The 16921-nt window shown below is 47.9% G+C and overlaps 1 protein-coding gene across 5 annotated transcripts in view; it reads left to right on the top strand.

Annotated features, from left to right (window-relative positions):
* FMNL3 (formin like 3) overlaps positions 1–16921 on the top strand; it is a 53044-nt gene that overhangs the window by 27396 nt on the left and 8727 nt on the right. For 2 of the 5 annotated variants that reach the window (XM_079139552.1, XM_079139551.1), the window contains exons 2-12: positions 3728–3811; positions 6022–6102; positions 6376–6452; positions 9474–9557; positions 12553–12705; positions 13891–13999; positions 14173–14249; positions 14758–14851; positions 15921–15995; positions 16099–16209; positions 16494–16643. In XM_079139552.1, coding sequence (XP_078995678.1) covers positions 3728–3811; positions 6022–6102; positions 6376–6452; positions 9474–9557; positions 12553–12705; positions 13891–13999; positions 14173–14249; positions 14758–14851; positions 15921–15995; positions 16099–16209; positions 16494–16643 — 1095 coding nt within the window. The remainder of the gene's footprint in view (positions 1–3727; positions 3812–6021; positions 6103–6375; positions 6453–9473; positions 9558–12552; positions 12706–13890; positions 14000–14172; positions 14250–14757; positions 14852–15920; positions 15996–16098; positions 16210–16493; positions 16644–16921) is intronic. The other 3 variants (XM_079139555.1, XM_079139554.1, XM_079139553.1) reach the window with 2 other exon arrangements.

The raw sequence follows: 16921 nt of genomic DNA, 5'->3' as shown, positions 1-16921 counted from the left end.
AGAGATAGACAAGCCAGAAGCAAGAGAGCAGGTCCCCAGATGTCAGACATTGTACAGGCTTTTCAGGAAAAAGGAAAGAATTATGTCAACAACCACAGTGTTCCAAACACATACAGACATACGTTGTTTATCATTTGATCCTCATAAAGCCCTGTGAAGTAGTGAGATTATCTCCAATTTATGGATGAGTTCACTGAGGTTCCATAGTTGACCCTTCCTTGGGCCCTCTGGCTCCATATTCAGTGCCCTGTCCTCTCCAACAAAACTGCTGCCTTCCTTATTTAGTGAAGATCTCACTGAGAAGTTAGCAAGAACTTCACAAATGAAACAAGCCTTTGACTGAGACCAGAACTGTGTCAGAGTTGCTCTGGCGGTCTCCAGAACTCAGGAAGTTGTCCTTCCTACGGGTAGAGTAACTTCCTCAGGACATTGGAGCCCTGTCGTCACACATATTATCAGGTGGAGTAGGAGCCTTTGTGCCTTGTCTGGCAGGAAGAGAACTGTTCTGGTCCTGCTGCCATGGCTGGTGGCTCCCATCATAATCAGTGACCTGATTCTTTTGAGAATGCTGGAGGTTGGGGATTTCTGCCTGCCCAACCTCTTCCCATCATACTTCAGCCTTGAAGAAGCAGAGAAGACTGGGGCCACTGTCCAGAAAGTGCCACCCAAAGTTCTAAGACAGAAAGATGTGTGCCTATGGTTAGGGCTGCTTCCTGCTTCTGCCACCTTTTTCCAACTCCAGGGGTCCATCTTTTCTGAGACTCTAAAGTCTGACTAGGTCCCAGATTTGTCTCTTCCATGCTCTCAGACTAGGGTTCCCAAAAGGCATGACTTTGGCCAGTCTGGAAGCTCAGAGAGGATCAAGCATTTCATCACCAGTTCACCTGGTGGGGAAGTGTGATGCTGTGGCAGCTGACAGTGTTGGCCAAAATAGGAAGTTGGCATAGACTGGACATGAGTGAGGTCTGCCACAGTAGCGACAGACTGCCCCTCCTTCTCCCAGCAGCTTCTCCCAGGGGAGGCAACACAGCCTATTTTCATGGCACATACTTGGGAGAAGCAATCAGATGACAGTGATGTGCTCAGGATGTGTGGAGCCAGGACCAGCACTAGTGACTGTGTCTACTCAGTTTTGTCTTGTGCATCCTGGCCCCAGGTGGACTAGAGATCTGCTCTGGGCCTGCCTTAGACCTTTGAGTTCCTGTTTGTTAAGCCCTCCTGCTCCTGTCCTGTTATCTAAACAAACATGTTGAGATTGGCCCTTAGCAAAGCAGTTTCAAGGAGAGCGTGGGCTTGCATTTATCCCTCCTGCTGTTAGCTGCACAGGCTGTGGGGAGGACTCGGTTTACCCCTTTCCTGTGGATGTTAAGGCAGATTTGTGGGGCAGAAAAAAACAACTATGGGGAGAGGTACCATGAGGTGGTCTCCTCCCCTTCTTTCCTCTTCTTGCCTTCTCCACTTCTCTTCCATTTGTAAACTCCAACTAGAGACCTCAACCCTGCTTCCTTTGAGACTTAGTAACCTTGTTTCTAGCCAGTGGACGATCCCAGAGCTAATCTGGGACCTCTTAACCCTAACTTATCCTAAACTTTTCTTCAACTTACCCTCTACTAGGTGCATGCCAGAGTGGGAGACTATAATAAATAGTCCCTTAGGAGTGAAATGAACACCTGGTTGGTTTAATCGTATGTGAGATAAGTACACAATAAATAGATGGTATGGCAAATAAGTGATAGTTAAGGATATCCTCAAATTCCTTAGAAAATGGAAGAACCCCTCCCAGGATTCTTTGGATTCTTCTGGAATAATGTAGAACTATGTGACTCCTCTAACCCTGGCACACATAATTCATGTCCCCTAGGGATGAGGATATCAAGGGGTTGGCAGAGGTAAACCAAGTGGCATGCTTGGGTTACTAGCGAGTAGGAGCTGGACACAGAGCAGTAGGCAGAGGAGACAGATGAGAGGTTGGCTCTCCAGGAGGCTGGGGAGAGACTGGATCCTAGGACAATCATGTGGGTTTTCAGAGGGTGATGGCACTTCGACTGGGGGATCATATTTGATTCAGGTCTGTGGGCAAGGTACAATGATCTGATCAAAGTGTCAGACTGCCTTTAGAGGCAAGGGTGGGACCTGGCACAGGCAGCCCTACTGATGAGAGAGGGGAGAAGCTGCAGGGAATACGTGAGGGGAAAGTAGACTGGCATGGGCAGGCCTCCCTTACACTTTACTTAAGTCTATTCATTCAGCAAATAGTAATGAGTAAAATAAAATGATTCCTAGGCTGTCCTTCAATATTCTACTTTAGATTATCTCAAGGAGGATTCTTGATACTGCTCTGACTTTTGTGTGTGTGTGTGTGTGTGTGTGTGTGTGTGTGTGTGTGTGTTCATGGTACTACAGATTGAACCCAGGAGCATTTTGCCCCAGCTATTTGTTCATTTTTATTCTGAGACAGGGTCTTGCTAAATTGCTGAGACCACCCTTAAAATTGTGATCCTCTTGTCTCAGCCTCCCGAGTCACTGAGATTACAGCTACCTCAAGCTACTGCTGTGTCTTAATTGGGAGAGGTGTCATAAGTAACTTGCTGCTAATACTTAAAGTCCTAAACTTTTGTAAATATGTTTCTAAAAATATTTGAGCAGTTTGCTTTGCACAGATGTTCTTCTCATTCACTTGCATCCTGATTCAGGGAAGAGAGGTAAAGTGGCAGCTTTACTTCTAGGCCCTGGGTGACTCAGAACTTGCCTGTGCAAGTGTGTGACATAGGCAAGTTGTCCATCTCTCAAGTCATGGTGGAAAAGCAAATTGAAAGTTTTAAATCAGTTTTAAACTGATTGCTTTCAAAGTTGTTTGTTTTTAATCTTTAAAAAAATTTTTGTTGTTGACAGGCCTTGACTTTATTCATTTATTCATATGCAGAATATCAAACTCAGTGCCTCACACATGCTAGGCAAGTGCTATATTACTGAGCCACAACCCCAGCCCACTTTCAAAGTTTTGACCTGTTTCGTGTTAAGTACATTTTACAGCATGACCTATGTGCCTATGAAACATATGTATATATACATGAAATATAAGAAATGGAAGCATTGTGAAGCATTTCTTGTGCTTCCTTTGCAGTAAATCCTGATATCTTCTATCCTATTCCAATTTTTCTCTTTTTTTAGCATTGAGGATTGAACCTAGGGGTGCTCTACCACCGAACTGCATTCCCAGTCCTTTTTATTTTATTTTGAGATGGGATCTGCTACATTGCCCACTCTGGCCTTCAACTTGTGACCCTCCTGCCTCAGCCACCAGAGTAGCTGGGATTATAGTTGTGCACCACCCCACCGGCTCTGTTCTATTAAATCTGCTCATTTTCAGGGCTGGGGATATAGCTCAGTTGGTAGAGTGCTTGCCTTGCAAGCACAAGGCCCTGGGTTCAATCCCCAGCACCACCAAAAAAAAAAAAGTAAAAAAAAAATCTGCTCATTTTCATCGAAATAAAGTTAATATTGACTCAGTAAATTGATTCCACAACCTGTTTTAGAAAACCTTGCTCAGGCAAACTCAATTAATATGATGGGGAGGCAGGAAGACTCTCCTTCCCTTCAGAGCCTACCTTAGCAGCAACAATAAGGGTGAAGTCTGATGGCCTAGGAGGGGAAGGTATGAGTGGTCTAGCCTTTCTGTCCTCCAGTCGGGGAGGTTTCGGCTTGTTGATGCAGCTTTTCTCCTCAGAGCTCCATGAACCTACCTCCTGACAAGGCCCGGCTCCTACGGCAGTATGACAATGAGAAGAAATGGGATCTGATCTGTGACCAGGTACTGGTTTGGGAAGAGCAGGGAGGTGGGGAGTTGTGTCAGGCTGGACAAGGTGGCAACAAGGCCAAAGGCATCATCTGCAGCACTAACCAGGGCTTGGCCTCAATCTGTGCTGATATTCTGTTCTAAGGAGATTCTCATAACCGAGCTCATAGGCCAACCTCCCACATAGGGCTGTCTTAATTTCTCCCAGTGGGCAGTGGTGCCAAGATGTGCAGGGCTGGCTATAGAGCAGGCCGGTAGTTTTCCCAGCAAAGCCTGTTTCTGCATTTCCCAAGGTTGACACTTCCGCCTGGTAGGATATCTAAGAAACTATCTCCCTGTGCTCCAGACTTTACAGATAGCAGGGTGTTTCTCATTATCTGCAGGCCTCTATATTGAGGTGCCCTAGTCCCCAAATGTTCTGTTCCCAAATCTAATAACAGTTGACAACTGCAGCTTTCTCTACCTGAAGCATGTTTAGAGCTAGAAGAGAAGAGAGATCATTGTTTTGCTCAGAACCAAGGCCTTCTAACATCTACCACTTGACTCTCCCCTGCACATATTTAAGGTCCTGAGTCTTTGAACTCAGGCCTGTCTGCAGGGCTGAAAGAACTGACTTTTTTTTTTATCTCTTGGTAGGTATAAAAGTAACTGGCACAGAGTGTGGGCAGTGTGTTTACCTGGCACCTTCCCATGAGTTTTGTCACAAATTTATTATTTTCAAGCTCTGAACAAAATCATAATTACTAATGTTTATTGAATGCTGATTGTGTATCACATTCTCTACATGTACTAAACTGTCTCATTTAATTCTCACAAAAACCTGTTGAGGAAGGCACTGGTCACATTTTACAGATGAAGAACCCAAGGGTCTGTAACGTGCCTAATGCTAGTAAGTGATGGAGGCAGGACTGGGCTCAGGAAGCAGTTGCCAAGTCTTTGCTACCTGTTCTCTTCCACCGCCTCTCAAGTCATGCTGCTTGACCTGAGCTAGAATTATGATTCAGATATCCTACTTCAAGCTTCTCCTCCTCCAATGAGTCCAGTTTCTTTGGCTTCTGCATTAAGAAGAGTTGGTTAGCACCTGCTTGGGTTTGGGAGCACAGCAGTCCTTTAATACTGAGATTCTCTAATTGCTGATTTCTCAGTCTTCTTTTTTTGTGGTGGCTACTGGGGATTGAACCAAGGGGTGCTTTACCACTGAGAGCTACATCCCCAGTCCTTTTTATTTTAAGACAGGGTCTCACTAAGTTGCTGAGGGGTCTTGCTAAATTGCTGAGGTTGGCCTTGACCTTGCAATTCTCTTGCCTCAGCCTCCTGGGTCTCTGGGATTACAGGCATTCTCTCTCTCTCTCTCTCTCTCTCTCTCTCGGTCATGTAATTTCAGCTGTCTCAGTCTTTTCTTTCCTCTCCCCTCCCCTTTCATTTGTTTTCAGGTCTACTTTTCTAACATTACATTATTCACCTGAACCCTTTTTGACCCCCCCCACCCCAAATTCATTTATCTCAGTTGTGGAGTCCCTTATCAGACCAGAATGCTAAATTGTTTTCTGAATTTCCTACTGGATCAGATGAGGGGGTTGGGTCCAAGTAGGAAGGCATAGTCCTGTTCCTTGTGTAGAAGGGGATTGAGAGGCAATTGAGAGGTGACCGTGCTGAAAAGCAACCTTCAGCATTTGAGGTTGCTTTGGATAGATGGGACCTGGGGCCTGAGCAAGCAGCAAAAAGTGCATTTGCAGCCCTGAGCTGTGTTACCACTGCAAAATCAGTCCAGTCCCAACTGCAGGGTTTGGAGCTGTGAAAGCTGGGTTCTGCAAGTACAAGCTCCTCTCCCCTTGGTCTTCCTAACCTTAGCCAGAAGTTGACCAGGCAGAGAACAACACTTCTTAGTTTTATCTTTATTTGTATATTATTCCCAGTTCTGAAACCCCACATCTTCTTAGCAAGTACAGGAGTCATTCAAAGTACTAAAGGAGTTGGAGATCTTAAAATAATTTTTGACAGAGAAAAGCATTTTAGGCTCAGGGAGCCCTAATTGGACAAGAAGATAGCAACAGGTGGGATAAGGCAAAGAAGAACACTTATGGTGTAGGCAATGCTAAGGACAGATGACAACTGGGAGTCCCCTCAGGTTGAGCACTGTGGGCACTTTCCTTCCTCAGTTTCCTCATTTTACCCTGTGATTCTGTGTGTGCACATAATTACACATATGCGTATTTTTCTCATAGGAACGTTTCCAGGTGAAGAATCCCCCCCACACTTACATCCAGAAACTCCAGAGCTTCTTGGACCCCAGTGTAACTCGGAAGGTGAAGTATGAGGCAGTGGGGCCCTGACTTGCTGCCCTTCATAGCCCTGTGGGATTTGGGCTCAAACCCTTTGCCATGGGGTTGGGATATCCTCTGAACAATGGGAGGTGGGTTTCTGGGCTCTGAGGATAGGGGCCTGGACTACCGGCCCAGTACTGGAGGGAAGGTCTGTAACTGCACTTTTGTACCCCCCTCCATTTCCTTTTCTGCCCTTTTTGTTGTACTGTAAGTTGGATGGGGGGACATCAGTGACAGAAAATTCCATGTTTACAGAAGTTCAGGAGGAGAGTGCAGGAGTCAACCAAAGTACTAAGGGAGTTGGAGATCTCACTTCGCACCAACCACATTGGGTAAGTCAGATTTGGCCATCCCAGTCTTTCTACCTGATCCCAGGTGTTGCCTACCACATATAATCTCCTGTCCTTTGAGGATGATTTGCTTGTTTATCTTCTCTGCCACAGGACAAAGCTGCCTCTTGAATGGTTTTTGGCTCCCCAGAGCATCACACTGTGCCTTTTCTGGCTTTTGTTCCCTTCAACTCTGCCAGCAGCTGACTGGATGCTTCTGGCAAGCTTGGGGCCTCTCCTGGGGTCCTCAGCCTGTGGCTTTGAGTGGAAGACATTCCCACAACGGCTGACAGTGGAGGCTGCCTGTGGCCTGGTGCTGGGCCAAGCGAGGCCCAGAGAAGTCTGAGGGTGGGGGAAACATATTCCAGTGGGTAACTGAGACCTAGTTCCTATTCAGTGACTTTTTGCACTCTTTGCCCAGAAAGTTATTTGCTTATTTAGGAGAAAACAGTCTTAGTTCATGAGCAGAGGAAACTTCCTGAAGCACCAAGAAAGAAGATGTAAAGTAGTGGGGCCAGGAGTTGAATGTCTTCTGTATTCACAGATCCTGTGTGCCAACTATTGACAGGGCTCCCAGGATCAGTGTGAGTCTTTCTTTCCAGCCTCTGAGTCAGGTAACTAGAACTGCTGAACAGGCAGAGGGCTAATGCAGGGAGGTACAGTGAAAGAGGGCAATGCCTTAGTTTTGTGAAACTGTAACCAGCAAGGGTATGTGTAGCAAAAAGGAGAGACAGAATGTGTGTGTACATGCAGAGGGGATAGTTAGGGACACCTGATACAGAACTGCAAGCAGGGGTTCCCTCCTGATAGAGGGGCCTTGCATGAATGGTGAGAAGTGGAGCCTAGGGTAGGATGGGGTAGCTGGGCATATGCCAGCCGCAGGTCCCTGAGCTTCCCAAGAGTGAGGTGGAAAGAGCCAAATGACATCATCGGCCTTTCCTCTCCTGTCATGGCAGCAGCCTACTTGTCCACCACGAGGCCAAGCCTGCCCGGGGCTGTTCAGCAGGAGGGGACACCTGTTTGTAGCCAGCTGCAGCAGTACTCACAAAGGAAGCAGCACAGGACAGAACAGGAAAGGGATGGTTCCTGGCCTTGGAAGCTGTGCTGTGGTGGCCAAAATATGGCTTCCATTCCTCATTTGTGAACCTGATGTGGAAAGCCAAGCCACTGCAAAAGGTGTGGCCACGCCTTCACCTTTGGTGAATTCCATCACAGAAGAAGCGCTAGCTGAGCTCTTTAGTTAGGGTGTATATGAGGGTGAGAATGACATGGGCAACAGCCCTGAGCACCATCAGCCACCTGCATTACCCTATCAGGCCTTTCCTTCCTCTCAGTCCCTGTTGTTTTCTTTAAATCCTCTTATAGTCAGGGCAAGGATGGGGGTCTACTTCTTTTGGAAATAGGCCAGAGAATAAAGTGTGACAGTCCCCTCTGCTCCTTCTCCTTTACCTGGTGCCTGCCCCTCTGGCATCTGGCTAGAAACTAGGGCCAGAACAGCCTGGTTCGCTGGCCCCAGGCCATTTGGCAGTTGGCATACAAGTTATAGGTCTGAACCTGATCCTTGGTTCCCAGGGAATAGCTTAGTGCTTGCATTTTAAGAGCCCTGTCTCTGACCTGAGGCTTCTCTAGGCAGTTTATGTAGGAGAGTCAGGATCCTTACTGGCAGGCAGTTTGACAGGCTGGCTTGTGGAGGTTTCAGGGTGGGAGGATAAGGAGAGGAGAATCCTCCTTTGGCCTCAGCCTGATCTGGCTGGGGCTTGTAGAAGCATGTGTGCATATCTGCAGATGGGAACTCAGTCTCTGGAGTTGGGAACAGCTGAGCAGTAGAATTCCAGAGTCCCATCAGCTCCTCCTCCCTCTCTGGTTTGTATTGGTTTCTCTGCCTTGCCTAAGTGCCCTTTAACCTCTCCTCAAAGTGTCAAGATCCCGAAAATAGCAGTGTAGACTCAGACAGGAAATGAGAAGGGGGTGGGGAGCTGGAGAGCAGACAGACAGGAAATGGGAGGCCTGTAGGCCCCCAGAGAGGAAGCTAACTTCAGGCAGCTCCGGTGTCAGTCAGCTTCAGCCAGAGCCTGCTGCCAAATTTCAGCCAGCTCTGGTGTTCTAGCCCAAGCCTCTCTGTAGACCTTGGGGTGTGGCAGGCCAAGCTGGTGTTCCATCTGTGGGGAAAAAACACACCTGCAGGGTAGGTTGGGTGCACCTGGTTTATGTAGCTCCCCCAGATATTCCAAGAGAATAGAGCACTCAGGAGAGCAAGGTTTCATCCAGAAGATTTTTGTCTTTGCAGTGGAACAAACCTATCTTATAACAGTCCCATCCAGAATTTACTCTTAACTTTCTTTCTAGAGATATCTCAACTCCAAAGGAGCAAAGGCAGAAGGGCAAAAGTGCCATAGGACATTGTCCTTCAGGTGCCCTGTTCTCCACCTGCCTGCCTTTCTGGCTGAGGGGGCCACTTTCTCTGTCAGTCTTCAAGTGATCTTCGTATTCTGGAGTTCCTCAAGTTCCTGATCATTCCCTCAGTTATTTCCAGTTATGCCAGGCTCACTGTCTAAACACAGAACTCTCATATCCCTCTTTGCTCACTGTTTCCAAAAATTGCTGTCCTTGAACTCAGTGGCAAGCCCTTTAACCCATTAAGTCTCTGTTCTAGGGTACTTACTGGCCCTTCCTGCCTATATCTTGATACTGAGACAACCAGCCAAGCTGGGGACTTATTGGCTCTGTTAAACACAGCTCTGCACATGGGCTTGTGGTAGACGCTCTGGATGCCTCCCCAATTCTTCCAACAAACATTGAGCAGTACAGTATGCCTAGCCTGAAGGATACAAAAGATGATTGAGCCAGGCCTCCAGGCTGGTAACATAGCCATAAATGGGTCTGTCAGGGGTTTTAGTCTTCAGAATTTTCCCAGCCTGGTGTTAGGTTCTGGAAAAACTCTGGAGGGACTATTGTTGAGTCAGAGACCCATCACCCTCGACTCACTTTAGCAGACTCCTTTCACTCTGTTTCCTGTGTTCGCAGGTGGGTGCGGGAGTTTCTGAATGATGAAAACAAAGGCCTGGATGTACTGGTGGATTACCTGTCCTTTGCCCAGTGTTCCGTCATGTAAGTACCACTCCAAGGATAAGGATGGGGACCCATTGGGGAAGACACAGTCCCATTCTATTGAGAAGAAGGGTGAAATTCCAACACAGAGATGGAAATGGGAATCCCAGGACAGGAGGAAATAACTTAGAAGTAGTGTGGAAGTAGATAGGCAAACCAAGGGAATGTCTGGGGATCCATGAAGATTGGCCTATTGACTAGAGTAAAGATATTTTGGGGGTAGAGTGATAGGGAAAGGGAACTTGGAATTAGAATCCAAAGGATCCAGATGCCAGGTTGCAGGCAATCCAAGAAATGTCCTGGCTTGTGGAGTAGATACTCTGGTGGGATCCATCCATCTCTGCAAAATTAATACGTCCAGATGTGAGAGGGTTACTTCAGGTCATTATTGAACCCAGGAGCAATGATCATAACCTTTGATCTGGGCAGATGGATGAAGCATTTGGTACCCTTTTTCAGGCAGGTTGGGGACTTGGAAATAGCCACAGGAAACTGTGGTATAGTGCTAAGAATGAGGACTTTCAAGTCATTCGAATCCACCTCTAGGTCTCAGTTGTGTCATGTACTATCTGTGTACCCTCAAGCACATTTGTCCTCTTCTATGAAAGACATGTTTCAGGGTTGTAAGGATTAAATAGTAATGTGTATAGAACAGTAGTATTTGGAACATATTAGGTCTACATTGTGGTAGCAACTTTATTATTAAATTTTATTCAAGGCAGTAAGCCCTATCATAATTATCTGAATATATGGAATGAGGAATGATAGTGATAATAAATGAGATGGCCAGCATGTTCAGACTTAGGCCCTAGACGAGTCAGCCGTATTGAGAATAATCATCCTGGTTTGCTAATGACTTTTTACAGTTTCCCTAGCACTGAAAGTCCCATGTCATAGGACATGGCCCCTACCTAAACTTTTATTTTTCTACTGTCCCTGTTCCCTCAGCCATTATCCTTTGTCCAGCAGGTCTTTAGTCTCATGACCTTAGGGGCACAAACTAATGCCTTACCTGGGTTTGTTCTCCCTGTCACCAGGAATGATCTACTCCCCATCTCCATCCCTGCTGAGACCATACCTCATAATCCTCCTATCCTTTTAAATGTTCTTTCTTTTTTTTGGTACTGGGGATTAAACCCAGAAGCACCACTGAGCCACATCCTGAGGAAACCCTCTCCCAACTTCTTTTTTTTTTTTCTTTTTTTTGAGACAGGGTCTCACTAAGTTGCTTAGGGCCTCACTTAGTTGCTGAGGCTGGCCTTGAACTTGTTATCTTTCTGCATCAGCCTCCCAAGTCTCTGGGATTATAGGCATGTGCCACTGTGCCTGGCTTCTAAATGCTCTTTTTTTTTTTTTTTTTTGCGGTGCTGGGGATTGAACTCAGGGCCTTGTGCTTGCAAGGCGAGCACTCTACCAACTGAGCTGTCTCCCCAGCCCCTAAATGCTCTTTTTATAGAAAGAAATGAAAAACATTTGCTGAAGTGAATTTTTAAAATTCAGAACTTTTATAGTAAAAAGATGTAGATCATTTTTCCAAATAAGCCTAGCTTATTTGAAAAGCAAACAAATCCCAGCTGCTTTAAACCAAGAGCACACTAGAACCTTAGAACTATATTGAGTGTCCATGGAAATACCTTTGGCTCTTAGAAAGACTCAGGGAAGTGAGAGAATGTGTTTTGGGGAAGGGTTGAGAGGAAAGAGATGAGGCCATTAGGCATTTACTTGTAAACCATTAGGCTGTCTCCCTGTCAGGGAGGTTCCTCTGAGGTCCACTGGACAGGCCACCATAAATTACTTCCTGATCATCAGTACTCTGATTCTCACTCTACCTCCTTTGGGACATTTGGGCATCTACAGATATCACTTGTTCCAAAAAGCCCCAGCCTGTGTACCTTTGACCTGAGGCTGTGTGTGTGTATGTGTGTGTGGAATGGAATGCTCTGTGGGGGAGGAGCCGCCTGTGAGAGATGCTCCCTAATCCTTCAAGACCTACAGGGGCAGAGGGCAGGAAGAATGAGCAGGACTGCTTCTCAAAGCACGAACCTGGATGAGCATGTGTGAGCGAAGACTGTGGGTCAGTGATCTCAGCTGTCCTACTTGCCCTGGCCATACTCACAAACTGCAAATGGTGGGAGACATGTGATCCCAGAAGTAGGAAGTGACAAAGAAACTATGCCAGCTCCTGTAGGAGCTAGACTGTGGGTCCTTAGTCCATAATCTCAACTTGCATATTTCTTCCCCCAAGGAAGCTAAAGCCCAAGAAACCTCTATACCAGAAAAAACTAGAAGCCTCAAGTAGCCAACCCTAGAAAACCTGGTCATTAAAACCTAGTGTGGGGGCTGGGATATAGCTCAGCAGTGGAGTGCTTGCCTAGCATTTAAAGCCTTGGGTTTCATTCCCAGCACCAAGATGGGGAGAGAGGGGAAGCCAGCCAGTGCTAGGTTAGGGTAGTGGGGTTCCTTTTAAGCATAAACAACTCTTCCACTCTGGGTTTGGTGGGAGCTCCTTTCCTGTCCATTCAAAGCTACCAGTGTAGAATGAACTGGGTATTGCCATTGGCCAACTTGAAACACACAGTTGGCACATTCCCTCCCACTCCCTTCTGGGGTGAGATTCTCCATATGAAGCCACAGCTGCTTTGAGATGTCCCATGTAAGGCTGTGAGTACAAGAAGCCAGCAGCCCACACAGCCCTTGGGTCATGGGGAGACCATTCCTCCTGGAGTTGCCTGGCCATTGAGGAGCAGAGGAACTGGCCTCTCAGCATCCCATCTCCTCAGATCCCTCTTCTGGAGCTGCCTGTGCCTATTCTGCCCTGTCCTGTGTTGGTGGCTCTTGTGACTAGGACCAGGATCGGGTCTTTGCTTCCCAATTCTGCTTTCTCTTCTTGCTGCCCTTGCCTGAGGGGTGGGGGACAGGTCACTGGAGGGCTTGGCACAGAATTTCTCCTGTGTATGTGCCTGCGTGTGCGCATGTGTGTCCTTTCATGCTCTAGGTTTGACTTTGAGGGTATGGAGAGTGGTGATGATGGTGCATTTGACAAACTCCGGTCCTGGAGCAGGTCAATCGAAGACCTGCAGCCGCCCAGCGCCCTGTCGGCCCCCTTCACCAACAGCCTCGCTCGCTCTGCGCGCCAGTCTGTGCTCCGGTATGTGTGTGCTCGCTCTGCCCGCCTGCCTCCCACCCCAGCCCCAGTCCAGGTCTCAGTAATCGCGGTGAGTGCTCATGCTCCTCCCTCCACTCTTGCTTCCAGGCTCAGCTCTCTTGCCCTCTGCCTGCCAGTCTGTCTCTGGTCTGTCCTCTCTGTCTCCTTGACTGCCCAGCAATCTGTCCTGGGTAAGTACATGGTCCTCAGCTGTGCCACCCCTCCTGGGGTTCCAGCTCTCCCCCCCCTTCATTCCTCATTCTCTCTTGGCCATTCCTCCCCAGCCTCTTGGGCAGGGCCTGGGCTTTGGTGACTGCTCCTGCTCCTGCATTCATGAGTATTTTCCTCTAGCTCTCATTCTGCCCATCAGCTGTTGGGAGAGACCAGCTCCCACCCACCTCCCTGCCTCTCACCTTCCCTTCTTCCTTCAGGTTTTATCTCTCAAAGGCTGCTACATGTTCACTTGTCTATGATGTCTAAGAGTCATTCTGCCTGGAGGCAGGCAGATGTACTGGATGACTTCTCAGAACTTCTACCCCAGGAGGCTGTCCTTTGGGCCCTGTAGGCCTTTCCTGGGCCTCTGTCTTCTGGCTGTGCTTCTCTCCTACTTTCCCACTTGAGGTTTTGTCCCTCAACACTACTAATTATTCTGGTAAATGCAGAAGCAAATTCTATACCTACTTCCTCTTTTTATCACAAAACATCATTGAGGCAGTGGAGGGGTGATGCAGAGGCAGGAATAGCCCCCTGGCCTTCCTAAAGCCTTTGGGGATCTGCTTTGCCTTATGGGGACATAGAAATTGGATAAGAGCCAGATGCTCCTGCCCCACTAAATGTGCAGAAGATACAGCAACTGAAAGTGGGATGAGGGAAGGCTCAGATGGATCCCTTTGGACCCAACTCAAGGATTAGGAAGGCCTCTCCAACTTCTATGTATGTTTTTGAGGATCTCTGAGGTTAGCATGGTGTGGGCACTGGTTATGGAACTGGGATCCTGGGCAGTTGCTGACAAAGTCTGTTTTGGGAGGCTGACTACCTGCCTTCTGCACCCTTCTCATGACTGATGGTACCAGCTCCTTCCTCCATTTCTGCTGCTAAGGGGCAGCCTGGTGTTTGGTGAATGTGAGCACTCTTTGACCCTTCATCAGCAGCCTTAACCCCTACCTGACAGCCTGGCCCTCTTCCCAGGTACAGTACTCTGCCTGGCCGCAGGGCCCTGAAGAACTCCCGCCTGGTAAGCCAGAAGGATGACGTCCACGTTTGTATCCTTTGTCTCAGAGCCATCATGAATTATCAGGTAAGGGGCAGCATTAGCCATAGGTGCTCTACCTCTTCTGCCTCATCTGCTGAACCAGGAGAGCTAACAGGGCACCAGTTTATGAAAAACAGGTATGCCAGTGGCCTATGGCCAAGGAGATCTGCTGGGCTTTCCCTTCCCCATCAAGGCCCCTCCATCTTTTTCCTTTGCAGTATGGCTTCAACCTGGTCATGTCCCACCCCCATGCTGTCAATGAGATTGCGCTTAGCCTCAACAACAAGAATCCAAGGTGCGTTCCTGCCTTCCCACTGTTCCCAGGGCTCTGGAGATCTGGCCTCTGCTTGCCCTTGACCAGTCTTGCCTGTGTCAGAACCTTGGTTTGGGCCCTTCCCTCTGGTCTGCATCGCAGTGATCCTAGGAGCAAGCCTTCCTCACCCATCTTTTTTTTTTTTTTTTTTTTAATACTGGGGATTGAACCTAGAGGTGTTTAACCACTGAGTAACATCCCCAGTTCTTTCTATTTTTTTTATTTTGAGACAGGGTCTTGCTAAGTTGCTGAGGCTGGACTTGAACTTGCAATCTTCCTGTCTCGGCCTCTGTCCCAGTCTCACGAGTTGCCGGGATTACAGGCATGCACAACCACCCTCAGCTCACCCATCTTCTTCTAAAACCTACCATCTCCTCTCGCTGCTGTGGCTGTATCAGTCTTCCAGAAGGAGTCCCCCAGTCATGAGCATAAGCTGTGTGGTGATCAGGATGGGGAGATAGAGAATTAATCTTTCTTCTTCACTCCTTAGGACCAAAGCCCTGGTCTTGGAGCTCTTAGCAGCTGTGTGTTTGGTGCGGGGAGGTCATGAAATCATCCTTGCTGCCTTTGACAATTTCAAAGAGGTCAGTCTCCCACTTGCACGTATGTGGGTATTGGCAGGGGAGAAGGTGGGGAGCCTGGTACTTAAGCACAATTTCCTGGGATTTCTAGTGATTTTAATGCTCTAGTGTTTAGCTAAGCAGCCTGCTCGCCAGATAAGGACCAGAACAGGACCAGAACTAAAGCCAAACCAGAACTTCAATCTCACTATATCTCATGCCAGGAAATCACCCAGTTGACTGGCTAAGTTGCTATGGGCTACAGTGAAATGGTCCTAACCTGGTCATTATCCGATTTACCTGAGGAGCTTATTAACAGTACAGATCCCTGTGCTCCACTCCAGACTCACTGGAGCCTGGGCATCTGTACTTTATGAGACTTTCCAGGTAATTCTGCTCTAGTGAACCAAAGAAGGTATGTTTGTTAGGGGAGGAAAGGGATGTCTCTCAGATTGTTGGCCACTACTGGCAAGGGGAGAGAGCTTCTGTGTGGAATTTCCGAAGTCTCTGTGCTTGGTTCCAAATCCCCAATCTGCTTGAACGTAGGATTCCTCGACATTCAACCACAGCTGTGGTCCCACCCCTTCCTTCTCTCTGGACCTCTTCCCTAGCATCCATTGTTCAAGCCAGGAAATAGCTCTTCCTCCTTGAAGCCCAGGGGCTCAGAGGAGCCTATGGACCCCTCTCAGCAGAGGGCTTTCCTGCACACTGGCCCCTCCTTTGCATTCCGGTGGGACCTTGGCCTCCTGCTTCAGCCATGTCCTGACCCCCTTTCTCCTTCCGTCAGTAACCTGGCAGATCAGACTTCTGTGTTTCTTCTTGGTACAGCCCCAGAGGCACCTAAAGTCCAGCCTAAGGGCACAGGATTTACTGGGTTCCCTTATTGAGTTGGTGAGAGACCAGAGACTCAGGGCCAGATTCCAGGTCCCAGGTTTTCTTCTACAGTGTCCAGAATGGCTCATTTCCTAGATAGAGTTGTGGTTAAACTTGATCTGAACCAATGCCTTTGCCATGATGTTTCTGGGAACCACAGCTCAGGGGCTTAGTTTCTGCATAGGGAGGTTCCTTTCTCTGAGAAAGTTTGCTCACCCAGGTGTGCAAGGAGCTGCACCGCTTTGAGAAGCTGATGGAGTATTTCCGTAATGAGGACAGCAACATTGACTTCATGGTGAGGAACAGCCCAGGGCAGGTGCATGCCAAGCAGAGCCATGTGCCCCTTAGGGACAGGGGCCATGGTGAAAGTGTATTTTGATATTTTAATTCTTCACCAGGTGGCCTGCATGCAGTTCATCAACATTGTGGTACACTCAGTGGAGGACATGAACTTCCGGGTCCACCTACAGTATGAGTTTACCAAGCTGGGACTAGAGGAGTTCCTGCAGGTGAGCTGGTCAGATGCTTTGATATAAAGAATCAGCTTAGAAACATCATAGTGTTTCTTTTATAAAAGCTTAGTCCTTGATGCCTCTAGAACCTTCCTGTTTTCTGTGGTCTGGGATTCAGGCCATCCTGTAGAGGTCTCCCCAGCCAGGCAGCTCCATGAGGGCCAGACACTGACACAACAAGCAGCAGGAAATCCCTCCATTATATGCTGTAGGAAGGATGACGAAGACCCAACAGTTTTTAGGAGGTACCCCAACTACTTCTCTTTCTGATTTTCCCCCAGAAGTCAAGGCATACAGAGAGTGAGAAATTGCAGGTGCAGATTCAGGCATACCTGGACAATGTGTTTGATGTGGGAGGTTTGTTGGAAGATGCTGAGACCAAGAATGTAGCCCTGGAGAAGGTGGAAGAGCTGGAAGAGCACGTATCTCATGTAGGTAACCTCCTTTGTCTGCCATAACCTTTGTTGAGATTCAGGGAGAATGGTGATGACTGAGTTTCAGAATCCTGAGTTTACCCACTTGCCTCCAGATTGAGTCTCAGGAAGGCTTTTAGAATCTCCTAAGGCTCTATAGAGTATGCTGTGGTTAGACTACTGCCGTTTGCCTTGTATGTTTTGCTGTTTCATATGAGATCAGACCCTGGGCCCATGAGAGTGATGTAGAGAAGCCACCTGACCAAGCTGCATTTGGGGTCCTATGGGGTGCGAGT

The sequence above is a fragment of the Sciurus vulgaris genome, assembly GCF_902686455.1.
Source record: "Sciurus vulgaris genome assembly, chromosome: 5".
NCBI classification, from domain to species: Eukaryota; Metazoa; Chordata; class Mammalia; order Rodentia; family Sciuridae; genus Sciurus; species Sciurus vulgaris.
The sequence above is the reverse complement of the archived record's forward strand: the minus strand, read 5'-3'. Positions and strand labels throughout refer to the sequence as shown.